Raw genomic sequence first — 24,499 nt, 5'->3', positions numbered from 1 at the left:
GTCTCAAAATGGCCGCCTACACTTCCACAACCGACTTCTGCCTTTCTCGAGGCACGCCTGCCGCGCCTGCCTGTCTCTATGGTAACGCGCACCACAGCCGGCGCCTACGGCTTGTGGGGGTGGAGGGAGGGCAGTGCTCGACACCCAGTAGCGCGAGGCCTGGCCGGCAGAGGGTGCTGGGGACGAAGTTTGCGATGGGAAGGCCTTCAAGGAGTTCCTATTGGTGGTTCTCGCCTACTTATCCTTCTACCCAATCAGACATTGTTATCACAATTCTAGTGAAAAAAAATTTGGTCTCCATGTGGGAATTAATCTTACTGCGGCTTAACACCCTTCTCTACAGAACAGGGACAAAGGCAGCCATCTCATAGAGCTGTTTTGGGAAGTCAATAAGATAGCACGTGAAGAATGCCTGGCACAAGTACATATTCAATAAGTTAACAGTTTTCATTGGTATTCTGATGCCTAACAGTTAAGGACTCAGACCATGACTTTTTTTTTTTTTTCCGCGGATCCTAGTTCCCCGACCAGGGATTGAACCTGGGCCCTCTGCAATGGAAGTGTGGAGTCCTAACCACTGGACCGCCAGGGAATTCCCCAGACCATGATTTTTTGATGAACGGCAAAGCTGATTTTACTCTAAACCCCAGTGGTTTTCAAACTTTAGCGTGCATTAGGCTCACCAAAAGAGCTTGTTAAAACAGGTTGTTGGGCTCCTCCCCCAGGGGTTTTGATTCAGTAAGTTTTGAGATGGGGCTGGAGAATTTGTATTTCCAGCAAGATTCCAGGTGATGCTGATACTAATGGTCTGGGAACAACACCCTGGGAACCTTCCATGACTCCCCAGGACCCCAGGGAAACACCCAAACTCAGTTGTTTTCCAGAGCCCTGCATAATCTCGTCCCTTTTGTCCCTCCTATCCCAGGCATCTCTTCTCTCCCTCTGTAGTCCAAAGCCTAGTCACACGGAGCGACTTGAATATCCTTCATCAGGCATGGTCGCTCTCCTCCAGACTGTGCACATGCTGTAACACCCTCTGGAATGCTATTCCCTACTTTGTCACCGGCTGACCACTTTCCTCCTTTCAGGTCTTGTCTACGATATGTGAGCAGCCCCCATCCTTCCCCTGACCATGCTAGGCCATGTCTGTCTGGGAATGGGTCTTTGTTTCCCACTGCATCACAGGCTCCGTGAGGGTAGGGCCTAGGGCTTTCTCTGTCACTTGTTCCCAACTCTGTGCAACACAGCACATTATAGGTGTTCTACGTAAATGAAGAGCTGACAGGGGTCTGTGCTCCCCACCCCCCAGCCCATCCCCACAGACCAGGGAGGGTGACTTCATCTGAGGGAACAAATCCAGCAGCTGTGCACCTGAGCCCTTCTAGACTCACAGAGGCAGAGAGACTGGGGTGTCCTCATGGCACTCCCCCCACTCAGGAATATAGCCCCACCAAGGGGAGGGCCTCTGTTACCTTGATGCACAAGGTACACCCTACAGCATCACTTATGCCAGCAAAAGACTGGCAGCCACCCACATGTCCGTTAATGAAACGTGGAAATAATTTATGGGATGTGGGTCCTAGAGGAGGCACCACAGACATAAAAAAGGATAGGAGACCTACTTGTGTGCCTCTGGAATGATCTCCGAATGACACTGGGTTGGTGAAAAACGCAAGGTGCAGAAAAGAGAATATTAGAAAAGCATATAAAATCATACATGTATATATGAAACATATAATATGAAAAAGGTGCAGAAATGAGAATAACCATTAGCTGACATTTTATTGAGCACCAGACACTGTTCTAAGAGCTTGACAGTATTAAATTGCTTAATTCTCCAACAACTCCATGAGGTAGGTGCTGTTATCATACCATTTCACAGATTGGCAAACTCAGGCACAGGAAGGTGAAATCAGTTGCCCAAAACCACAGAGCCTAGAAGTGACAGAGTTCAGATTTATACCCAGGAACTTTGCCTCCAGAGTCTGTGATTGTAACCACCTCACTGTACTAGGTACCACTTATGTAGAGTGAAAGAAAAAAATTAAAACACACATATACACACACATGTATATTGCTGGTACATGCCTAGAAGGAGACCTGAGAAATCTGTCAACACAGCCCAAGTCCAGGAGAAAGACTTAATTTTCACTGTACAGTCTTTTCTACTTTTTCCATTTTTAAGCATGTGCTTTTTTTTTTTTTTTAATATCTTAAACTGAGCAGGGCCTGATTTCTTTTTCTGGGGGAATTTGGAAGGAGAAGTGGTGAGGAGCAGAAACCAGATCACACAGGCACCTCCCCCAAGCAACTGCCTTCCACCCAGCTAGTGACTTCAGCAGCAGGGTCAACGACCAAGCTGAGGAGCCAGGAAGGCTGGGAGACTGAGAAACAGCTAGACAGCGGGTGTTTCTGAGCCTCCGTGGGACAAGGTGACTAACCAAAACCTTGTCCAAATCCCAGTTTTGCATTTCCTGTGTGACCTTGGGTAAGTTATTTAACCTCTCTGGGCCTCCTTTCCTCATCTGCAATATGGAGAATGTACCTGACTCGCAGAGTTGTTGGGAGGGTTAAATAAATTCTTGTGTATCAAGGGCTTGGAACAATGCCTGGCACACAGTAAATCCTATATAAGTGTTTTCTATCACTGTTATTAACACAATTTTGTGTGATTTCTTAGCATCATTTGACAACGTTGCCTTCTCCCTCCTTAAAATTCTCTCATCTCTTACCAATACTCCCCACCCTCCTGGTTTTCCTACTCCTCTCTAGAACTCCTTTTCTGTCTCCTTTGTAAGCTCTTCTCTCTGGTAGGAGGGCATTGCTTGAAGGGTCACTGCTCACCATATGGGGCTGTTATGTTAATTAGAAAAATAAGTCCCTTTTGGGCATATTCAGCCATGAACTTCAGCCGCTATTCGTTTCCACCCTAACAGCCAGGCATCCCTTATGTAGGTCCCAACCTGCATAATTGTACATCACTGCCTTGGCTGATTAGTTTATTGATGTCTGCCCATTCTCCCAACTTTCTGCCTTTCTAATAGAAGCCCAATTTTGTTCATGTATTCACCAGCCTGCAAACTAAAACCTCAGCCCCAGCCTCACACCTGGGTGGTAGGGGGAATCCTGAGGAATCCAAGCTAATCATGCTGATGCCATCACTCTGGCCAATGATTGGCTCAGGATGTGCATGTGAGCCAATTTTGGCCAATGAGATGGAAGAGGAAGGCTGCTGCCAGACACTGGGAAAAGGTTTCCTTGTTTCCAAAAAGGCACCATGGGAAGAGATGCCCCCCCCCCCACCGCCCCCCACCAACTTCCTGTACTAAAAATTAACATGTCTAATTGTGACTCCTGGACCTGTGGCAGCCACTCTGGGGCCATGAGGAGAGCCCATGTGGGAGCCAAGCCTTCAGCTGAGGGTAACAGAGCAGAGAGAAAGGGAACCTGGGGCCACAAGACCCTCTTGGAGCTGTGGATTGTATCATGCCTGGAGCTGTCCCCAACTCTGGTGATGTACAATATACAACCATCTCATCGTTTCAGCCAGTGCCAGTCAGGATTTGGTTACTTGCAACCCAAATCTTTCCTTACTGATATAAATATATAAATACCCTAAGGCTGATTTCTCAAGGCTGGTCTTCTCTCTTCATTCCCACCCAGCGCTGTCATACCCACCTTCACGGCCTTGGTTTCCTCATCTGTCTCCAGCCTCAACCACCCACTGAGCCCTTGCCCTGAGGGTCCTGTAACCTCCTGATGCCTCCTCCTGTGTGTCCCGTTAGCCCTTCAAAGCCACCATGTTCCAAACAAGCCTCAGCATCTCCCTTCAAACCTGTTCTTTCTCCCAGGCTCCCACCTCAGGGGCAGCTGAGCAACCTTGGACCTTTGTCTGGCCTTATCCCTCGCAAGTCTGTAAGGCTTATGGCCTGTCCACTTGGCCTTCTGAGCATCCCTCGACTCGCCCCCTCCTCCCCTTCCCTTGGCCCTACCCAGTCCCATTGTCTCCTGCTTTGTTCCTGCCCCAGCCTCCCCTGGGCACCCAGCGTCAGTGTCCCCCTGCACACAGCAGCTAAAACCCAGACCTAACCATGGCCCTCTCCTGCTCAAAACCCTTCCATGGCTCTCTAGTGCCCTCAAGAAAGAAGCCAAGTTCCCAAGATGGTCCTTTAAGGATGCTTACGATATGCCCATGTCCACTGATAATATTATCATTATCTACCTCATATGTAAAGTACCCAGAACAGGGCCTGGCCAAAGAAAGCATCTCAGAATAACATGGCAGGCTCGTGAAATCATCTTTTGAAGTAACTATTGTTATTGCCATTTTACTGATGAGGAAACCAAGAATCACAGAGGCAAAGTGACCACCCAAGGACACTGGCAGGACACAGCTGAGTTGGGATTTGAGCCCAAGCAGGCTGGCTCCAGAGCCCAGTGCACCTAATGTAATTAGTCCTTGGTAAACGGGAACAGCTGTTACAATGGTGTCTCACGAAGAGCAGTGCCTTAGCTTCCTGCCTGCCAGGCTGCTGAAGAAGATTCTATCATACAAGCCTACCCCAGGAGTCTCCGAATGTGTCTTGCTCCCTGGATACACTTGAGGAAAATGAGTCAGGTACACCTTCTTCCCCGGACTACTCCTCAGATTTCAGGTCTGAGTTCAGTTGCCCCTTCCTCCAGGAAGCCCTCCCTGACCTTCCAGGTTGGACTGGGTACATTCCCTGTGCTCCCTCCACCCCAGCCCTGACCACTCTGCCCACCCTCACCCTCACCCCCCCCACTGAAGTCCTGCCTGTTATGGACTGTCACTGTGTGGGGACAGGTCTGTCTACCGTACAGGATGGCAAGCCCCATGAGAGCAGGGCCCAGACCATCTGGAACACTACTATGTCCCTAGCACTGCCCAGCATGGGTTGGCACACAGGAGGGAGTTCTGAATGAGTGAATATACTCTTTCCACTTGACAGACGAGGAGATCAAGGCTCTGAGAGGGCCGGTCACTTGGCCAAAGTGGAGTGACTGATCTAGCACCTGAAATGAAGTCTGAGCCCAGAGCCTGGGAGAATCAGCAGGTGGTGAGTGGCAGATGGCGTGAGTCAAAGAATGAGAAACAAAGAGACGGGGAGAGGGAAAGACAGAGACGGTGAGAAAGCCAGGGAAGCACAGAGTGTGCAGGGAGGTGAGAGGAGGGGCAGGGGAAACAAGGCAATGCTGGTTCCTGGATCCGGGTGGTGCTCAGGCAGGTAAGACAAAGGACAGACGGATAGCGGAGGCAGGGCCTCGGGAACACTGGCACGTGCTTGCGGACGTGCTAGTCTGTCAGTCCAGTCCCTTGGGCCCCTCAGCCGCAGGCCAGGTCCGCAGCCCCGGGGCGCCTGCCGCCGCTACCTGGGGATGGAGGCGTAGTCAGCGTGCACGCCGGCGGCGAGTTGCTGGTGTGGCTCCGGCTGGGGGCCCAGAATGTCCACCCGATCGTCCCCATCCTCGTCGACGCTGGCAGGGCATGGACTGGGCAGCAGGATGAGCTCTGTGAGGCCATGAAGGTCAGACAGACGGCGGAAAGTCTGCAGCACGAGCACCATGGCGACCAGGCCCAGGAAGAGGTAGACTGCAGAGACGGCAGAGGGGCGATGGGTGGACTCAGACCTCCAGGTCATGGCCGTGGGGCTACAGGACCCCCCAGGATGGGGCTGTGACTTTCAACTTCCCCCCGGGGTTGGGGCCAGGTCCCCCTCAGACCCGGCCCTCGGCCCCCGGCCAGCCACCCCACTCACCTGTGACCAGCACCTTGTAGAGGGCCCGGTAGGGCTGGCCGGGGGCCTCTCCAGGCACATAGTCACCCAGGCCAATGGTGGACAGAGAGATGAAGCAGAAGTAGAAGGCGTCCAGGAAGCTCCAGGCCTCCTCAAGGTGGGCAAAGACGGCGGCCGGCACCAGGAAGCAGATGGTCACCACGACCGCCAGCAGGGCCGCCAGGTGCCAGCGGGCCACCTGCGGGGGGTGGCAGCCCCAGCGCCGGCTCAGCCAGGACAGGGGCGCGTGGGTGAGCAGCGACAGGCGCTGGGCCGAGGCGGTCAGCAGCAGCATGGTGGCCGGCACGCCCAGGAGCGCAAAGGCAATGCAGAAGGCCTTGCCCCCGTCGGTCAGCGGCGTCGTGTACCCGTAGCCTGTGGGAGTGAGGGGGAGATCCTTCTTCCAACTCGGCATCCACTCCGGGGTCTGTGGCCACTCTAAACCAAGGACTAATTTCACTCTCGAACCCACCTCTCCTAGAGTCTCTCATCTCCAGTGATGGTACCTCCACCCTTCCTGCTGTTCAGGCCAAGAGCCTGGTGTCGTCCTCGACTCCCTTGTCACTCACACCCACTTTCTGTCTGTTGTCTCAACCTTCAGACAGATCCAAAACCCACCCACTCGCCCCACTCCACCCCACGGCTCCATCCTGGTCCTGTCTACCCGGCAGCCTCCTGCCTGGTCTCCCTTCTCCCCTCACGCAGCCAGAGGGTCCCTGTGAACACGTGAGTCAGGTCATGTCCCTCCCCTGTTCAGAGTCCCCCTGTGGCCCCACCTCAGGGAAAAGGACAAAGTCCTTATGGTGACCCACGGGGCACCACACAATCCAGGGCAGCGCGCTCACACCTCAGGGCCTTTGCACTGGCTGTTCTTTCCTGGTGGAGCACTCTTCCCCCAGGTATCCACATGGCTCCCTTCCTCCCCTCCTTCAGGTCTGCTCAAATGTCACCTTCTCAGTGACACCCTCACCACTTTAAATTGTTACACCCTCCTACCCAACTCTTCTTTTTAGTTTGTTTTCATAGCACGGAACACCTTCTAGCATACTATATGGTTTATTTATTTGGTTACTGTCTGTCTCCCCACAGGGTGCCAGCTCCAGGAGGGCAGGAGCTTCTGTCTGTTTTGTTCACTACCGTAGCCCTGGTATCTGGCATAGAGTGGGCACTTGATCGATAGTCAAAATAATGAATAAAGGGTGCAGGCTTTACCTTGGCTCGAAGCCTCAGTTTCCTCTACTCTAAAATGGGTGTGGGGGCTTCCCTGGTGGCGCAGTGGTTAAGAATCTGCCTGCCGATGCAGGGGACACGGGTTCAAGCCCTGGTCTGGGAAGATCCCACATGCCGCGGAGCGACTAAGCCCGTGAGCCACAACTACTGAGCCCGCGCTCCGCAACGGGAGAGGCCGCGACGGTGAGAGGCCCGCGCACCGCGATGAAGAGTGGCCCCTGCTCGCCACAACTGGAGAAAGCCCTTGCACAGAAACGAAGACCCAACACAGCCAAAAAAATAAATAAATAAATATAAATTAATTAATTAAAATAAAAAATAAAAATTAATAAAAAAAATAAAATGGGTGTGACAAGCCCCACTGTGCTCCCGGAGACCGTGGGGACACAAGAAGGCCAGGGTGGGTGTGAGTTCCGCAAACAGAAACACGATAAAGGGGAATTCAGGTGTGGGTGAAACTGGATCACTTTGGCAATGTGTAATTTAAAATCTCTTTTGATTTCCCAAATAAAGCAAACCAAAGGGTCAGAGATATGACTGGAGTGGTAAGGGGCCTGGTTTATGTTGACAGTAAAATGTCTTGCCCAAAAGACTGCAGATTCTGCCCTGTGACCCGTAAGAAAGTGTGGAGGCATTGCACATACGAGCAGGCTTTCCCTTGAGCCCGTCTTCCACACAAAAGGATCCCCTGGCTTTTATATACTCAAAGGAACTGAAGGCAGAGGCTTGAAGAGATACCTGTACCTCCATGTTCACAGCAGCATTCTTCATAATAGCCAAAAGGTGGAAACAACCCTAGTGTCCATAGATGCATGAACAGATCAACAAAATGTAAATACAAACAATGGAATATTATTCAGCCTTTTGAAGGAAGGAAATTCTGACACATGCTGCAACATGGATGAAGCTTGAGGATATTATGCTAAGTGAAGTAAGTCAGTCACAAAAAGACAAATCCTCTGTGATTCCATTTATATGCGGAACTTAGTGTAGTCAAAATCATAGAGACAGAAAGTAGAACAGGGACTTCCCTGGTGGCGCAGTGGTTAGGAATCCGCCTGCCAATGCAGGGGACACTGGTTCGAGCCCTGGTCTGGGAAGATCCCACGTGCCGCGGAGCAACTAAGCCTGTGCGCCACAACTACTGAACCTGCGCTCCAGAGCCCGCGAGCCACAACTACTGAGCCCGCATGCCACAACTACTGAAGCCCGCGTGCCTAGAGCCCGTGCTCCGCAACAAGAGAAGCCACAGCAATGAGAAGCCCGCGCACCACAACAGAGTAGCCCCTGCTCGCCACAACTAGAGAAAGCCCGTGCGCAGCAACGAAGACCCAACACAGCCAAAAAAAAAAAAAAAAAAAAAAAGAAGGTGGAACGATGGTTGCCAGTAGCTGAGGAGAGGGGCAAATGGGGAGTTAGTATATAAGGGTATAGATTCAGTTTTGCGCGATAAGAAGAGTTCTGGAGATGGATGGTGGTGATAGTTGCACAACAATATGAATGTACCTAATACCACTGAACTGTACACTTAAAAATGGTTAAGGTAGTAAATTTTATGTTACGTGTATTTTGTCACAATAAAAAAAAAAAAAAAACTAGGGAAAAATAAAGGATCCTTTAGTTCTTGCTGGACAGGTGGCCACTTGTAATAAAGACATTCCCTCCTCCAGTGCAGCTAGGTGTGGCTCTGGAATAATTTATGGCCAATGAGGTATATATGAAAGAAGCAAGCAACTTCCAGGAAGTGTCCTTAGAGAAAGGGAGATGCCTATCTTCCTTCTTTCCTCCCTCCTCCTGCTGCCTGGAACACAGATATGAAGGCTGGAGGTGAGAAGCCATCTGGGACCATGAGATGAGCTTGGGAATGGAAACCGTGCCCAGGAGTTATGAAGGAACACAAAGGTCTCTGACCATGCAGCACCATTCTGGTCTTGGACTGACTCCCTTGAATGTGAGCAAGAAATAAACTTCCATCTTACTTAAGCAGCTGTTATTTGAGGTTTATCACTTATGGCTCCAAGCTTCATTAATACAAGGCTTTTGATAGAGAAACTCCAGCAGCCTAGCTGAAATGACAGGTTTGCAGATGACACGAAATCCTTATAAACAGAAAAATCATAAAGTTAGAATAGAATGGGGGCTGTGAGCCTCAACTTGCTACCTCCAAGAGCCAAGTCCAAATCGGTGCTTTGTTATTTGGTCCCTGCATCACCTTGGCCAAGTGACTTCTCCTCTCTGAGCCTCAGTTTCCTCAGAGTACTGCAAAATGGCCTCATAAACAATGCCTTCCTCAAATGCAGGTTGGGACAGGGTGTAGCACCTAGCATGGGCATAGAAAGAGTTAGCATGACTGTAATGCTCGCTCCCTCCCCCCATTCCCAGTTGCAGGTGAGCCCGACTCCTCCACCCCTGGCCTCAATCACAGCAAGGCTGCCTGGACCAGCTCCAGGCCCCAGGTCTTCCTCAGAAGACTAGGGCCTATGACAAGACCCCTCAGAAGACTAGGGCCTATGACAAGACCAGGGACGCTGTGGGAGAGGTCTCTCTGAATGACGTATGGTCTTCCATTTCTCCAGATACATTCAGGGCTCCCGGCTTCACCAGCAACAATAATAATAACTGAGGCTCTGTCAATCTCAGTTATTATTACCGGCACTTCACATGGACACAGACTCCCACCCTGACCAAATTTTAGTCAGGCTCCTCTGAGCCCTCTTCCTTTTTTTTTTTGGCTGTGCCGCGCGGCATGTGGGATCTTAGTTCCCTGACCAGGGATCGAACCTGCGCCTCCTGCAATGGAAGTGCAGAGTCTAAACCACTGGACCACCAGGGAAGTCCTGAGCCCTCTTCTTGACTAAGCCCAGTTTTAGCAGGAATCCTCAGCTGGTTTAGGGAGAATCCCCCCACTCTTGATATCTGATCAAATTCCTCACCATCCACCACTGATATCGAAGTCCTTGGCCAGTCTTTAGCAAGAATCCTATTAAGCCAGTTTAGCAAGAATCCCCCTACCTTCCATGCCTCCTCTTAGTAATTTTCCATCCACTGACCCCTTCACTTTGCTCTCAGCTCTAAATCTCCAGCTGTCCTTGCTATATTCGGAATTGAGTTCAGTCTCTCTCCCCTGCTGCAATAACCTACCATTTTTAACGAATGTCAGAATAATTTTTTTTTTTTTTACAATATACATACATCACCCTCCTTCATTCATGCATGCCTAAGAGGTAGTGTGGTGTGTTGGTTAACAGCATGGGACTCTGAGGCCTGACAGCCTCAGTTCAAAACCGCACGCTACACTTCCTACCTGTGTGGCCTTGGGCAAGTTGTCCAACCTCTCTGGGCCTCAGTTTCTATTGCTAAAAAATAGAACCACTAATGGTACCTGCCTCACAAGGCTTATTGTACTGAGTGAGTTAAAGTCCGTATGTGGTTAAGTCCTCTACCAGGTATTGCTATTACTGTGAAGTAGGGAGTGTTATTATCCCCATTTTACAGATGAGATGAGGGAGGACACTGACGACTAGAGATCACCCAGACGGTGCCTGCCTTGAGCTTGGCTTCTTCACCTGTCTTGCCTGGGACAGCTTCTCAGAAGCCAGGATCTGGGAGGGGACAGAGGGAGAGTGAAGCCGGGGAGCAGGTCGGGCAGGCCCAGCCAGCAACTGGGAAGAGTCTGTGAGAAGCATCCAGCCCTGCTGCCGGGGCCTTGGTTTGCTGAGCCACACAACAATGACAGGCACAAAAGGCAAAGGCTGCCTGCTACTGCCGGCAGGGAAGGGGAGTTAGGGGTCTGGGCTAGCCGGGCCCCAGCCACCTCCCCTATCCAAATCCCAGCAAAGAGGCAAAGAGGAAGTTTGGGGGCTGGGGAGGGGCTGTGGGAGGACCAGCAGAGCTTGACAACAAAGGGATTTTCCAGGTCTGAGGGGCCCCGAGGTGAGGGATTTCCCGGGTAGGGCTGGGAGGGGGTGTCAGTCCCACCTGAGGCTGTAGGGGTCCAGAGAAGGGGATCTGTGGGGTCCAGTCAGTAATCTGAAATCAGAGGCCAGTGTCCTGGTTTGAAAAGAATCCTGGTTTGGGGCTGGGGTCCTGGGTCCAGAGGAAGAAGGGGGACAGGCACCAGTGGGGGTGTTTTCTGGATCACAAATGGGATTGGGAGGGGAATCCTCAGGCAGAGGGGGCTTCTGAGCCCAAGGATGCCTGAGGGGACATGATGGGGGTAGACAATGCTATGGGGATGATGGAAGGGGGGTGTGTGTCTCAGGTCCTGGCTGAGAGTGTCAAGGGTGGAAAGTGGTAATGGTCTTGAGTGGACAGTGGCGGGGGGTGGGGATCTGGGGTACAGAGAGCCTGGAGTGTCCTTGATGGAGGGAGAACTTCAGGTCCAAAGCAGACTACAGCAGGGTTGGGGTGGAGAGAAAGGTCCCAGCTGTGGGTCTGGAGGAGACTGAAGGGGTCCCAGGTCCCCAGGAGGTTCCCTTTCTTGGGAAATTCAGGTTGGGCAGGGGCTCTCGGGGGAGGGGTAGCAGGTGCAGAGAGCCGACTACCTGGGCTGGCATCCTGGGGAGGGGGGCGATTCTGCTCTCAGGGGCCGCGTGTGTGGAGGGCGCTGGGGTCCCAGGTGGTTCTGGGGTTCTTACGAGGGGTGTCAGGGTCCGGAGAGTGGTGAGAGTCTCAGCTAGGGGTCCTCAGGTTCAAAGAGGTCTGCAAAGAATTTCCTGGTGGTCCAGTGGTTAGGACTCCGCACTTCCACTGCAGGGGGCATGGGTTTGTGTTCAGGGAACTAAGATCCCGCATGCCTTGCGATGGCCAACATAAATAAACAAAAGGGTCCCCATGGGGAGTCCCTGGCTTGGAAAACAGTAGGGGTTTTTGCTGGTGCTGTTTTGGGACTGGAGGCGTGGGAGTCCTGGCTAGGGAGCTTCTGGTTGGAAAGTCAGCGGCCCTTCCTGGAAGGTGCTCTAGTTCTCTCACACACTTCCATAGCTGGGGGCTGCTGAATTGGAAATCCCACGTTCAGAGGGAACAGGGGTGTCCCTATTGGGAGGAAAACCCTGCATTGAGGGCTCCTCAATACAAAGATGTTAAGGTGGAATGGGATATGTGAAGAGGGGCCCTGTGTCTGGAGTCAGGGCTACCTGCAGGGGAGTATGAGGGTCGGGGTGGTCCTTGGTCAGGAGGAGGGCAGGGCCCCTTGCTGGGGAGTGGTCTAGGTCCAGAGGGGTAGAAGTCTGAGATAGGGGCCCCAGGTTCTGGCTGACGGGTGTCTACTGGCAGTAAGGTCTTTAGGGACAGCACCTGGAGAGGGTCTGGAGATTCAGGGTCCTCACTGGGGCACCAGGGTCAGGAGGAGATTGGGGTAAGGCTTCCCAAGGGGCAACCCAGAAGGACGTATCTGGAGAACCAGGAGACAGTGTTGGAGGGGATGGTGGTCTGAGCCAGAGACAGCTGGCTCAGTATGGCTGAGGTCCCAGTCCAGATGGGGCAAGGGTCTCAGGCAGAGGGTCCGGGGTTCTCGCAGGAGGTCTCTGAGGGTAGTTCTAGGCCCAGAGGGGACTGGACAGACCCGGGTCTCCAAGGGAGTTAAGGCAGAGGAATGAGGTCCCAGATGCTCGCCGGAAGGTACTCTGAGGGTGGCTCTGGTCCCCGAGGGAACTGGTGGATTTCCTACTGGGAGGAAAGGCATGGATGGGGGCTCCCCAAGGTGGAGGAGCCCATGAGTGTGGGTCCCAGGTCCTCGTTGGGGGGTTTTGAGGGGATCCTGGGCTCAGAGTAGATCGGGAATGATCCGCCGGGATCAGGGTATTTCGTGGCGGCTCCTGGGTCCCTAGGGAAGCGGGGGCTCGGGGGGTCCCGGGTCGGGGGCTCGGGGCGGCGCTCACGTACCCACGGTGGTGACCAGCGTGCTGGCGAAGAAGAGCGCCGAGGCGAAGTCCCAGGCGGGGTCCGAGGCGTTGGCTGACCCCGAGGCGTTGGCAAGCGCTGCGCGCCCCAGCCGTCCGGCCGCCAGCATCCGCTCCACGAAGGCGTCCAGGGCGGGGGCAGCCACACACGGGCTGCGCTGCAGCAGCTGCTGGCGCAGAGTCTGCAGCTCAGCTCGGAGGCGGTCTTCGTGCGGCCGCTCCAGCCGCGCCACCAGTAGCGCGCCCAGCACCAGGTAAGCGATGTACGCCGCCAGGGCGCCCGCCAGGAGCGCTCCCCGCCGCATGGCGCAGCCGGCCGTTTCGCCAAGCTCCCGGCCGCCCCGCTGACGTGGCCCCTGACTCCCGACCGCCAGGCGCCCAGCTTCAGTTCCGGGAGTGCTTGACGTGCGGCCCCCGGCGCCCCAAAGAGGAAGAAGAGGAAAAAGGGGAGGGGCGGGGGTGGAGGAAACTGAGGCACGCCCCATCGCCAGGTGTGAGGACCGAGAGGGAGGAGCCCGGCGCTCCCGGACCCAGGAGATCGGAGGGATGCTTGGGTTAGGGGTATTCTTCCTTTCCTCCCCCTTCCTTCCTTTGCTTCCTCCCCGGAGCCGCGGCTCCCTACGCCAGCGAGAATCCTAAGTCTCTTTTCGGCTCGCGGACCGAGGAGTCGCTCCCCGACTCCTTAGGGCCATTGCTCAAGGCTGCGAATGTTGTGCGCCGCACCGGGGCGCGTGGCTGAGGGGACAAGGGGACAAACTGAAATCCAGCCCTCGCTCCACGCGCCAGGTCGTGCGTTCTGGAGTGGGGCTGCGTCCACCTGGAGAGAACCCCTGTCTAACTCACAAAGGGGAACACCACAGGGCCAGGTGTCACCTGTGCCCTCACAGAGTGAGGATCCTTAGCTATTCACCAAATCTTTGCTCAGCCCTCACTTTGTGCCCAGCGCTTTGCTGGGTGATGCTGGGGACACGCAGTGACCAAGACAGTCCCTGGGCCCTGCCCTCGGGTGGGGGGGCTCCCCGCACTTCAACAGAGTGACAGCCCAGAGGGTCAGGGCTGTGATAAGGGAAGCACAGGCAGAGTGACAGGGGCTGGGATGGTGAAGCCTAGAGGACTGTGCAGCCAGGAGTCATAACTGAGAGACCAGAACAGTCTTCAAGGTCCCCAGAAAAGACAGTGTCTCAGAGGAGGAAAGGGAAAGCCACAGTGACACGGTCACTTGCTGACATCCTTCCGGAGAGCTATCACTCCCCAGAAGTCATTTCTACCATTATCTTTGCCTGAGATAACTGGAGGAGACTGAGGGACAGAAAAGGGGAGGCTGAGGGGGAGACAGGGTTAGATAAAGGGGGAGACGGAGGGCAGAGACAGGAGAGACTAAGGTAGCTTAATGTTCAGGGCTCCTCACTTGCAGGTGTGCCTGTGTGTGCTCACTTGCTGGGGGTTATAATGTTTTATGGCAAACCAGGGAAACCAGGTTGCAACACAGGAGCATTTTTATGACTTTTTGGGAAAATGTCTAAAGATGTTGTTAAAGAGAAAAAACCACAGACCCCAAATGGCGTCACTCGTGCTAAAAGCCCATGATACCAAACCTAGATTTTAACATCTGACCTAACTGCAATTTTGTCCTTCCCCAGGAAGGTAATCTTAATCGGCCAGTCTGGAATTTCCTGGTCAGCACCAGCGAGGTAATCTGTCATGTGGGACCTCACCATTTCTACACTCCCCACGCCCCCACCCCTACCCCCCTACCCCCGCAAAGGAAGAAGAGGTATTCTATAAGATAGATTCTCACCCTCCCCCCAAAAGAAGGTGACCTGGCCTGAAATAATTCTTTCTTTTCTCTTGCTAATAACTTCCTTGCTTCCTTCTATAAAAACACCTCCATTTTGCACAACTCCTTCAAGCTCCGTTCTATTTACTAGATGGGATGTTGCCAGATTCATAAATTTTTGAATAAATCCCATAGGTCTTCAAATTTACTCGGTTTAGTAAAGCAACTATACTCCAATAAAAAATTAATTTAAGAAATTTTACTCGGTTTAGTTTGGGGTTTTTTTGTTTGTTTTGTTTGTGGGGTTTTTTTTGGTTTTTTTTGGCCGCATCACGCTGGCATGTGGGATCTTAGTTCCCCAACCAGGGATGGAACCCACGCCCCCTGCAGTGGAAGCGCGGAGGCCTAACCACTGGACCGCCAAGGAAGTCCCTAATTTGTTTTTTAACAATACGTCTTGAGGAAAGACACCTGGTTCTTCCCACCTAACTTGTTGGATAGCCTTTTCTCCCTCTAAATAATCACTTTAATACCTAAAGTCTGCCAAAACTGTATAAGCGCTAGAGCCCGCACAACTCCGCTTAGCCCCTGGGGAACACTAACGGGTCTCTCCTCTCCTGCTCCACACTCTTCTCTCGCTCCCCAGTGTTCTCAAGAGCCAAATTGAGCGTTTGTCTATAGAGAACTCCATTTCCCATCGCCCTCTTCGCTCGACACCTACATTTCCCATCATGCACGACACCGCCTACTCCTTCGATTGTTCCGGGCTCCGCCCTCCTTGCCCTGCAGGCCTGACTCTCGCCTAACGTCACCGGCCTCCAGCCCTCCCCTCTTACCCGCCAGCTTGTCTGGGCCTCCGTGTGGGGGCGTGGCGTCTGCGCGATCGTGATGCCCATTGGCTGTCGTGTGGCCGGTGAGGCGTGGCTACGGGAACCGGGCGGGCACATTTCGAACCGTGGCTGGGGCGGCGGTGGCGGCGGCGGCAGGGAAAAATGCACCCGGCAGGCTTGGCGGCGGCGGGGACGCCCCGGCAGCGTAAGTGGCGTACGTGGCCGACCGAGGAGATAGGGAGGGCGGGGCGTGGCGGGGCCGCCTCGGCGGTTGGCGAGGTCGCCGCAGGTCGGAGGTCACGAGGTCAGGGATCTGGAGCTACGAGGTGTGCACAGCGCAGGGATGCCAGGTCCGGGTAGGGGGCGCATTGGACTCGATTCTTCTTTTCTTTAGGAAATTCCTTTAGAAGAAAACAAGTTTGAGCAGGATATTGTGTGATGTGCAGAAAAACGCGACTTTCATTCATTTTCAGTTATCCGTCTGTCCTCTCCCCATCCTTCCGTGGCCTTGGGCTGTTGCCCACGCACCTTAGGACGGTGTTCATAGCCCTGCGTGATCGCAGAGGGCCGTGTTTACCCCTCATTTAAGATTTGAACCTGTGTTTATTGTGCTGTTAATCCCCTTTTCCCATGTCTGTGAATTTGTATCTCTCTTTAAATTCCTCTTCATCTTCGGGAGTGTGCGTGTGTCTCATTTATTCATTCAGCATATCTTACTTCAGCTCCCTTGTGCCAGGCCCTGTGCTGCAATTTGGGTACCCAGTAGTAACCAGCAACTTGGCAACTTACAGCTCAGAGTTTAGTGGGAAGACAGACACTAAACTTGGAAGCAAACTAGGCAGCAGGATAATTTCGGGAGTGATTAGGACTGTAAAGAGAATAAGCCGGAAACTGACTAGGGGTTGAGGAGGCCTTAAGACATGATGCATGCATTCCTCCCTCAACCTTTGTAAGATGCCTGACTGGCCCTGTGGTAGGCGATGCTGGGAATACAGCCGTGCCCATCAGTCCTGGTTCCTGTCTTCATGGAGCTTACCAGTACAGAGCAGAAGACAGCGACAGTCTAGCGTGATGGAGCTGTGATAAGAGAAGAGCAGGCAGAGGGGTCAGGGCTAGGATGGGGGAAGCACAGTCAGAGTGGTTATGGCTGGGATGGAGGTGTTGTGTTAGCCCAGATTAGGAAACATGACCCAGCCCAGCCGTGTCAGTGAAGCTTCCTGGAAGAGGTAACATTGCATGATGAGGAATTAGCCCGGGGAAGGGGATTTATGGTGTGTGGGAAAGGCGTGGGAGGCCTGTGCTGAGTAAGCAAGTAGACAAATGAATATAGATTCAGAAATTGTGACAAGTACTTGGAAGAGAAAAAAGAACCACTGGATATTATGAGAAAGAACAGTGTGGGGCTAGTGCTTTATATTGAGGAGTAAGGAAGGTCTCTCTGAGAAGGAATCTTTTGAGCTGAGGCCTGAGTGCTGTATTGCCAGGTGTTAATTGTGGGAAGGTGTTCCAAGGTGATAGCACTGTATGTTCAAAAGCCTGAGGGGGCGAGGAGCTTGGCAGGGTCAGGGCCCGAGAGGAGGAGGCCCTTGTGACTGGTGGAGTGAGTCCCAGGAGAGGTAGCAAACCAGGGTGGTTGGCAGGGCTGGGTCATGCAGGGCCTCCTAGGCATTTGGATTTTATTCTCAGCACAGTGGGCACCGATCTTAGGCAGAGGGCATGAAATATTCTCTTTTACATTTAAAAAGATCATTCTGGCTGTTGACTGGAAAGGAAGTTGTTGGGGCTAAGAATGAACAGGGCAAGCTGGTAGGAGGACATTTAATTCAGGTGCAAGATGACAGAGTCTGAAAAGGGAGGGTAACATTGAGACCAAGTGGGTGAGAACTGATGTCAGAGGTAAAGGCCTTGGGGCCTTGGCAGGAAGTGGTGGCTAGAGACAGCCCAGGGCACAGGGTGGGTGGCTGCGGAAAGCCATGGGTGTGGTGAGATTGCCCTAGGTGAGAGACAGAAGACAAGGGTAAGGGTGGAAAATTGGGGCACACAATTCAGGGAGCTGGAGAGAAATCATTGATTGAGAGGGACTGATCAGAACATCAGCTCCATGAAGGCAGGAGTTTTTCCCTTTTGGTTCAATGCTGTATCCACCTCGCGCGCAGCAGAGCCTAACCCACAGAGGTGCTCAGTCGATGTTTGTGGGGCTCCGACAGGAAAGAGAAAGAGGTAGTACAGTGTCTCAGAAGCCAAGAGAGCAGAGAGTTGGAGGTTGGCATTTGGAGCAAGGGCCTCAGTGCTGCTGAGGAGCTTGAGTCTGAGGAGAGTGGAATAACAGCCTTGGCCTGGTAGTGCAGAGGCATTTAGGGGACCGGTGAGAGCAGAACCCCAAATGCCAAGGGCTGAGGGGGCGACAAAGAGGGAGGAAGTGCTTACACTAAAGCTTTCAGGAAGCCAGCCCTTTGGCCAGAAGTGGGAGAGGGAAAAGAGAAGTGGTGCTTGGGGACAAGTGGGCCGGGGCCAGTGCTGCTTGCTCTGGGATAGAGGACTACCTGGGTCTGTTTTCAGGCTACAAATAATGGAGAGGAAGAGTCGAGGGGCTAGTTATTAATAATAGGTGACGGGATGGACCACTTTTTTATGGGCCAGGCCAGGGGCTGAGGAGTTTATGTCACTTTGCCCTGGAGTGTTGACACCATCCTGCAGAGGAGAAAATTGAGGTGCAGAGAAAGTCATGACATGGATTATGTGATTCCTCTCCCGCATCCCATTGTAATCCTACCACCCTGTTCCCACTGTGGCACCTGGCACAGAGGAAGAGCTCCGTAAATGTTTGCTGCGGTGGCATGGCTTATTGATCAGGGTGCTGGAGCCCGAGTGCTGGGTTCAAATCTGCCCTCTCCATATTCCCCATCTCAGTAGGCAGCACTCCCATCCACTCGATCACTCAGACCAGAATCTGGGAAGAAGTGTGGATTCCTTCATCTTCCTTACCCTACCGCAGCCAAGCACACCTCCAGCTATCCTGCCTCTCCTACCTCCAAAATTCGCCAGAAGCAGCCCCTCCCCTCCCCACCCCACCCCTGCCTGCCCTATCCTGCTCTCCCACCTGGACCACCTCAGCAGCTTCCTCCCCCCTCCCCTCCCCTCCTCTCCCCTCATCTTGTCCCCTCCTTCCCAGTCTGTTCCCCACATGAAGCGGAGGGATCTTTTGAAAACTTGAAACCCGGCTCTGCTTCACACCATCTGTATGACTCTGGGCAAGGGCCTGAGCCTCTTTGGGGCTCACGGTTCCCATCTGTAAAATGGGATGATAGTCTCACCAACACAAAATGGATTGTTGTGAGGATTAAGTGAGTTAATCCATAGTGTCTAGAACACGGCCTGGTGTGTGGTTTAAGTGCTCAGCTGGGGTTTAATTATTACAATATTTAACAGGGTGACCTGGGCTGGAATCCTGGTCTGTCACTCCCTTAATTTGGCCCTTTGCACAAGTCATTTAGACTGTCTGAGCCTCGGTTTCCACATCTGTAGAATGGGCATGGCCATTTATTCATTCATCAGGTTTTTATCAAGCACCTACTCTAACCCTGTTCTAGGGGCTGGGGCTTCAGCCACAAACAAGACAAAGCTCCTCACCTTGGTGGGGGGGGCTCACATTTGAGTGGGGGAGACAGACAGTGAATAAAATAAATTAAACAGCTAGTATGTCAGCTGGTGCTGAGTTCTGTGGATATAAATGAAGTGGGGAAGAGGGATGAGGGGGTGGCACCAAGGGAGATGCAGTTGTAGACAGGATGGCTGGGGAAGGCCCCATGGAGCCAAGACCTCAAGGAGAGGAGGGAGCCCTGAGGATGTCTGGGGCAAGAGCATTCAGGCAGAGGAACTGCCAGTGAAGAGGCCCTGAGGTGGGAATGTGCCTGGTGCGTTCACTGAGTACTGAGGCCGGTGTGGCTGGAGCTGGATGAGTAAGAGGGAACGTGAAGGGAGAAGGTCTGTCTAGAGACCTTGTTTATAAGAGTCTTAGCACAGGATTCTGTGCACAGTCAACCCCAGTACATAGTAGCCGTCATCGTCGTCCTCATCATCATCATTGTGATTTGGATGGATGAATGGATGGATGGATGGATGGCAGGCAGAGGCCGCCCAGACCTGACTAGACAACCCATCTGACAGCAAAACCAGTGCCCCACTGCGGCAGAAGTGGGAGGGAGAGCTCCTGCAAAATGAATGAGGCTCCCCGCCCTTCTCCCGCTGCAGCCTCGAAGCGGAGGGTACCTGTGTCCCAGCCAGGCATGGCTGACCCCCACCAGCTTTTTGATGACACGAGTTCGGCCCAGAGCCGAGGCTACGGGGCCCAGCGGGCGCCTGGCGGCCTGGGCTACCCTACAGCCTCCGCCTCGCCCCAGGCGGCCTTCCTGGGTGATCCTGTGTCCAACATGGCCATGGCCTACGGGAGCAGCCTCGCCGCGCAGGGCAAGGAGCTGGTGGATAAGAACGTGAGTGGGCCGGGCTGGTGGGGGTGGGGGCAGGTAGGGGCCTTGGGGCCAGGGCTTCAGGTTGGCGCTCTGCCTCCCCAGATCGACCGCTTCATCCCCGTCACCAAGCTCAAGTATTACTTCGCCGTGGACACCATGTATGTGGGCAAAAAGCTGGGTCTGCTCTTCTTCCCCTACCTGCACCAGGTGAGCACCTGAGCGGGGTGGCAGCCTCTAGGCAGGGGTGGGTCAGGCTGGGGCAGGTGAGAGAGGGCCTGTAGGCGGGCCAGGAGCCCAGCTCTGCGTGCTGCCTGCTCCATCCGCTCTCCCCACAGGACTGGGAGGTGCAGTACCAGCAGGACACACCAGTGGCCCCGCGCTTTGACGTCAACGCGCCTGACCTCTACATTCCAGGTTCACCCTACCCACCACGGCCTGGTGCCCTCCTCCCTCTGGGTGGGCCTGTCTCGGGCAGAGGTTTAGGTGCCCGGAGGCCCTGGATGGTCCTTCTTCTTCTGACTAGTGTCTATGTGTCTCCCTCTCATAGCCATGGCGTTCATCACCTACGTCTTGGTGGCTGGCCTGGCGCTGGGGACCCAGGATAGGTAAGAGAGGCCTGGAGTAGGCAGAGTGGTGTGGGGTTTGGGGGGAGCTGAGGGGCAGTCAGGAAGGTCTCTTGGTTTCCCTGCCTCAGAAGAGCCCCACCGTGTTCCCAGTTAGCCCAAGACAGAGCCTGCAGGGTCACCCTTGCCCCTTTCCGCTTTCCCACCCGTGTGCAGCCCATCACCGCACCCTGTGCTGGATGACACTAAATCCATCCTTCCCCGGCCTCTCCTAACCAGCTGCCCGGCCCCCACACACCCCCTGCACCCCGGCTCCAGCAGGAAGGTCTTGGCTGAGAGGTGAGCCTGGCCATGTCCCCCCCTGCTCAGAAGCTGTCCCTAGCTCCCCTGTCCCCAGACCAAGCCCCAGCTCCTTAGCCTGGCACTGCCTGCCCCTCTCCCTCACTCTGCTGCGCCACTCTGGTCCTCTTTCTGTTTCTCCAGAGGACCTGGGTTGCCTCCCCAGGGCCTTTGCACATCAGTTCCCTTTGCTGGGGAGTGTGTTCCTCCCCTGCATCACCTGCTGAGCACCTATTCACTCATGATGTCTCCACTGTGACGTTACTTCCTCAGGGAAGCCTTGCCACCCTCCAGCCTGCGTCAGGCCCCCACCTCTCACTCATAGACCCCTGTCCATTTCCTTTGTGGCATGGAAAACAGTTGTCATTAGAGTCAATTAATTGTTGAGGCACTGGGGATATGGCAGAGACTAAGGTCCTTCTTCTGCAATCAGCTCCTTACTCCTTCAAGCCTTAGCTCAAGTGTCTGATACCCACCTCCCAACGGGGTCACACACCTCCCCTGCCCTGTGCTTCCCCCATCCCAGCCCTGACCTTTCTGGGCTGTCACTGGGAATGGGATTTCCAGGACAGGGCCCAGATCCATCTTGGTCCCTGACGGGTCTCCAGCATGCCCCGCCCCGCCCGCCCCCCCCCCCCAATACAGGCTGTCCCCAGGCAGATGCTTAGGGAGGGTCTGAGCCAGCTAACTGAATGACAGAGCTTGGATGCTGACAGGTTCTCCCCAGACCTCCTGGGGCTGCAGGCGAGCTCGGCGTTGGCCTGGCTGACACTGGAGGTGCTGGCCATCCTGCTCAGCCTCTACCTTGTCACTGTCAATACAGACCTCACCACTATCGACCTGGTGGCCTTCTTGGGCTACAAATATGTTGGGTGAGTACCCCCTCCGCCTTCCCACTGCCAGCCCCCAGCCCTGGGGCTTCTTCCTCAGACCAGCCTTCCCCTCTCCCCCACAGGATGATTGGCGGGGTCCTCATGGGCCTGCTCTTTGGAAAGATTGGCTACTACCTCGTGCTGGGCTGGTGCTGTGTGTCCATCTTTGTGTTCATGGTGAGCTGGGGCTCAGGGAAGGAGGGGACTCAGGGCACAGGCCTCCTGGGCAGAGTTGGGGGTCCCTGGAGGCATCCAAGCAGGGGATGTCAGGTGGGGAGTTTAGACCAGAGGCCCCACGCTGGTGAACTGAGGAGCCCTGGAGTGGCTGCCCTAGCCTGAGGGTCCGGAGAGCTTCCTGGAAGAGGGGGTGTCCAAGCGGGGTCCTGAAGGAAGAGGAGGCGCCAGCCAGGCTACTAGAGTGGGCTCTCACCCTCACTCCACTCTCCTTGCATGATGGGCTTTCCTACCAGAATTTCCTTTAGGATGAAAAGAGTTCAGTATCCTCAGAGTAGCTTCTCTGAGAGTTCATCCAGCTGGAGTGGAGGTGCTGGTTAAGAGCACTGGGATCCACCAGGCCTGGGGTTGAACCCAGGCTTCGCTCGATCCTGGGCAGACCACTTCCTCTCTTTAAACCTGCTTCGCCTTTTGTAAAATGGGGATGATGCTAATTGCACGTCAGGGTACTGGGAGGATTCAGTGTGCGGAGCAGAGGGCAAAAACTAGTGGCTGGTGGGCCAGATCTGCCCAGATAAACTTCGACTTAGATGTCATTATTTAAAATTCTGGTGGGGGAGGGGGTGGGGGAAAAAGTTAAGAAGAAAAAGAAGGCATTTCTGGCTTGTGTTGAAAAATTGTCAAGGGTCAACACAAGCTGGTGGCGGCCAAAGGGCCAAGCCTGGCCATCCCCTCAGGTGGAGTATTCACAGTGAAGTTCCTCACCTCACTCACTTACAAGGCCTCGCCTAGCGTTTGAGTTTGGAACCCTCACATTTTCTCCCAAGGCCTGGGAGGAGGAGCAGGTCCTCCGCGTGTGTTAGGAGGTTTGGGAGATACCAAGGCTCCTCAAGAGCAGAGACTTGAGCGCAGCTGCCCTGTGGAGGGGTGGGGAAACTGGAGTCTGGAAGGAGGCCGGGCGGGCTCAAGAGTGAACCCCTCCCCCGCCCAGATCCGGACGCTGCGGCTGAAGATCCTGGCCGAGGCGGCGGCCGAGGGCATCCCGGTGCGTGGGGCGCGGAACCAGCTGCGCATGTACCTGACCATGGCCGTGGCGGCGGCGCAGCCCCTGCTCATGTACTGGCTCACCTTCCACCTGATTCGGTGAGGGCGGCCCCGCGACGCCTCCAGCTGCTGCTTCCGGTGGCCACCGCGCTGCCGCCGCTCATCTCCCGGCCACCTGCCGGCCACAGGGTCCGCCCCGCCGCCCGAGTCCCTCCCTCCCCATCCTCGCCGAGGTGCTGAGATCTACAGCTGCACAGGCCGCCCCCGAGCAGTGCGGCCACTGTTCCAGAAACAATAAACCGTAATGGGCACGGCGCGGGCAGCCTCTCCTTGGAGCGCGGTGCCCAGCAGGGGGCAGGCCCGGTCCGGGAAGGGGGATGGGGAAGGGCGGGGCGGGGACAAAAGGCAACCTGGAGGCCGAGAGAAGGTTTAATGAGCCCCAACCAGGCCCGTTAGTGGGAAGCCTCCTCCTTCTTCCCCTCCTTCTTCTTGCCCTCCTTCTTCTCCTCCTTCTTCTTCTCCTTTTTCACCTTGGGCTTCTTGACCTTGCCCGGGGCGCTTTTGTGCTGCTCGGAGCCGGCAGCGCCGGGCTGTGGGGCGGGGGGGTGGGGGGGGAGGGAGAGGAGAGAGGGTTCGCCTGTGAGACGTCGGCCCGAACTCCTGGCTGGGACTCCGCCCTCACCTGGGGCGCCGGGCACCCGCTAGAGAGGGGTAAGCCTCTTACCTTCGCCTCATTTTCTGAGTCGCTGGAGCTGCAGCTGGAATCTGAGGAGGTTCCGTGCTCGTGGCCGTGGCCGTGGCCGTGGTGATGCTAGTCGGAGGCATGGCAGTGAGGCCGGGGACCCCCTTCCCAGCTCCCATCCCCCCATGTCGGAGGCCTCAGACCTACCGGGGCCCTGGGGTCAGAAACACCCTCCTAAGAATGAAGTGACTTACCTTCAGGTTATCAGCTCCCTGAATTTTGGCGGGGGCGTGCTTAGGGTCTCCCACCTGGCCTGCCCCCTGGGGCTTCTTGGAGGTGGACTTCAGGGCTGCAGAGAGAAGAGAAATTGGGTGCGTTGGTGCAAGTGCAGGGGATGCCCCGTTGGAGGCAGTCCCTGGGTTTGAGTCTGGCCCCCTGCCCCTCAAGCTACCCACTCCCCAGGAGCGCACCTGCAGACAGGTCGACCTCCATGGTGGTGAGAGAAGGTATGTCTGCAGGGCCAGAGGCAGGGGACGGGCCTTGGGGAGAGGCAGTGGGCCGGCCCCGGAAGTTCTGAGGAGCCCCACCCGAGACCTTTGTTCAGAGTCCTTAGCCCTGACTCACGGCCCCTCCCCAGCACCGCCCAACTGGTCCTCTGGGAAATGGGGAGGGTGGACAGTTAACTTCTGTCTCCCCCACACCACCACGCACCCAGTGAGCCTTGGCAAGTGAGCGGTGGGTGGGGCTGGGGGAGGAATGTGTGGGCAGTTGCAGATTTGAGGGGCTAGAGCTGTTATTAGCTTCCCCTAAAAGGGTCAGGTCCT

At 54.8% G+C, this 24,499-nt stretch overlaps 3 protein-coding genes across 14 annotated transcripts; 1 reads left to right on the top strand and 2 right to left on the bottom strand.

Annotated features, from left to right (window-relative positions):
• Window positions 1-1,757: 1,757 nt before the first annotated feature.
• On the bottom strand, window positions 1,758-13,463 carry KCNK6 (potassium two pore domain channel subfamily K member 6). 2 transcript variants are annotated; one of them, XM_057534287.1, is made up of 3 exons: window positions 12,909-13,463; window positions 5,778-6,233; window positions 1,758-5,611 (listed from the first exon to the last, which is right to left on the bottom strand). In XM_057534287.1, the coding sequence occupies exons 1-3, from the start codon at window positions 13,408-13,410 to the stop codon at window positions 5,388-5,390; spliced, it is 1,182 nt and encodes a 393-aa protein (XP_057390270.1). In that variant the 5' UTR covers window positions 13,411-13,463; the 3' UTR covers window positions 1,758-5,387. The 2 variants fall into 2 exon arrangements, with proteins under 2 accessions (XP_057390270.1, XP_057390271.1); XM_057534288.1 differs by having other exon boundaries at window positions 5,778-6,170; window positions 12,909-13,460.
• On the top strand, window positions 13,044-23,415 carry YIF1B (Yip1 interacting factor homolog B, membrane trafficking protein). Of its 11 annotated transcripts, XM_057534296.1 has the most exons (9): window positions 13,044-13,179; window positions 14,566-14,616; window positions 19,784-20,022; window positions 20,104-20,208; window positions 20,337-20,415; window positions 20,549-20,606; window positions 21,631-21,775; window positions 21,859-21,952; window positions 22,941-23,415. In XM_057534296.1, the coding sequence occupies exons 3-9, from the start codon at window positions 19,819-19,821 to the stop codon at window positions 23,231-23,233; spliced, it is 978 nt and encodes a 325-aa protein (XP_057390279.1). In that variant the 5' UTR covers window positions 13,044-13,179; window positions 14,566-14,616; window positions 19,784-19,818; the 3' UTR covers window positions 23,234-23,415. The 11 variants fall into 11 exon arrangements, with proteins under 11 accessions (XP_057390279.1, XP_057390280.1, XP_057390275.1 ...); XM_057534297.1 differs by lacking the exon at window positions 14,566-14,616 and having other exon boundaries at window positions 13,050-13,179; XM_057534292.1 differs by lacking the exons at window positions 13,044-13,179; window positions 14,566-14,616 and adding an exon at window positions 15,606-15,737.
• Window positions 23,410-24,404, bottom strand: C19H19orf33 (chromosome 19 C19orf33 homolog). Its single transcript, XM_007180027.3, has 4 exons — window positions 24,146-24,404; window positions 23,930-24,024; window positions 23,718-23,804; window positions 23,410-23,583 (listed from the first exon to the last, which is right to left on the bottom strand). Exons 1-4 carry the CDS (start codon window positions 24,165-24,167, stop codon window positions 23,446-23,448), a joined length of 342 nt encoding a protein of 113 aa, XP_007180089.1. The 5' UTR covers window positions 24,168-24,404; the 3' UTR covers window positions 23,410-23,445.
• Between the last annotated feature and the right edge of the window lie 95 nt (window positions 24,405-24,499).

Source organism: Balaenoptera acutorostrata, chromosome 19 (genome assembly GCF_949987535.1).
Source record: "Balaenoptera acutorostrata chromosome 19, mBalAcu1.1, whole genome shotgun sequence".
Taxonomy (NCBI): Eukaryota; Metazoa; Chordata; class Mammalia; order Artiodactyla; family Balaenopteridae; genus Balaenoptera; species Balaenoptera acutorostrata.
This window is presented reverse-complemented; position numbering and strand designations above follow the sequence as displayed.

Bases quoted from the DNA above. Each gene is read 5' to 3' on its own strand.
- KCNK6 (XM_057534287.1), bottom strand. From the start codon at position 13,410: ATGGGGCGTGCCTCAGTTTCCTCCACCCCCGCCCCTCCCCTTTTTCCT. The intron at 6,234-12,908 runs GTACGTGAGCGC...TCCTTGGTTTAG, and splicing joins CACGCTGGTCACCACCGTGG to AGTGGCCACAGACCCCGGAG. The intron at 5,612-5,777 runs GTGAGTGGGGTG...CCGTCTCTGCAG, and splicing joins CTACAAGGTGCTGGTCACAG to TCTACCTCTTCCTGGGCCTG.
- YIF1B (XM_057534290.1), top strand. From the start codon at position 15,695: ATGCACCCGGCAGGCTTGGCGGCGGCGGGGACGCCCCGGCAGC. The intron at 20,023-20,103 runs GTGAGTGGGCCG...CTGCCTCCCCAG, and splicing joins AGGAGCTGGTGGATAAGAAC to ATCGACCGCTTCATCCCCGT. The intron at 21,953-22,940 runs GTGAGCTGGGGC...TCCCCCGCCCAG, and splicing joins TGTCCATCTTTGTGTTCATG to ATCCGGACGCTGCGGCTGAA.
- C19H19orf33 (XM_007180027.3), bottom strand. From the start codon at position 24,167: ATGGAGGTCGACCTGTCTGCAG. The intron at 23,805-23,929 runs GTAAGTCACTTC...GCCTCCGACTAG, and splicing joins AGGGAGCTGATAACCTGAAG to CATCACCACGGCCACGGCCA. The intron at 23,584-23,717 runs GTAAGAGGCTTA...CCCGCCCCACAG, and splicing joins ACTCAGAAAATGAGGCGAAG to CCCGGCGCTGCCGGCTCCGA.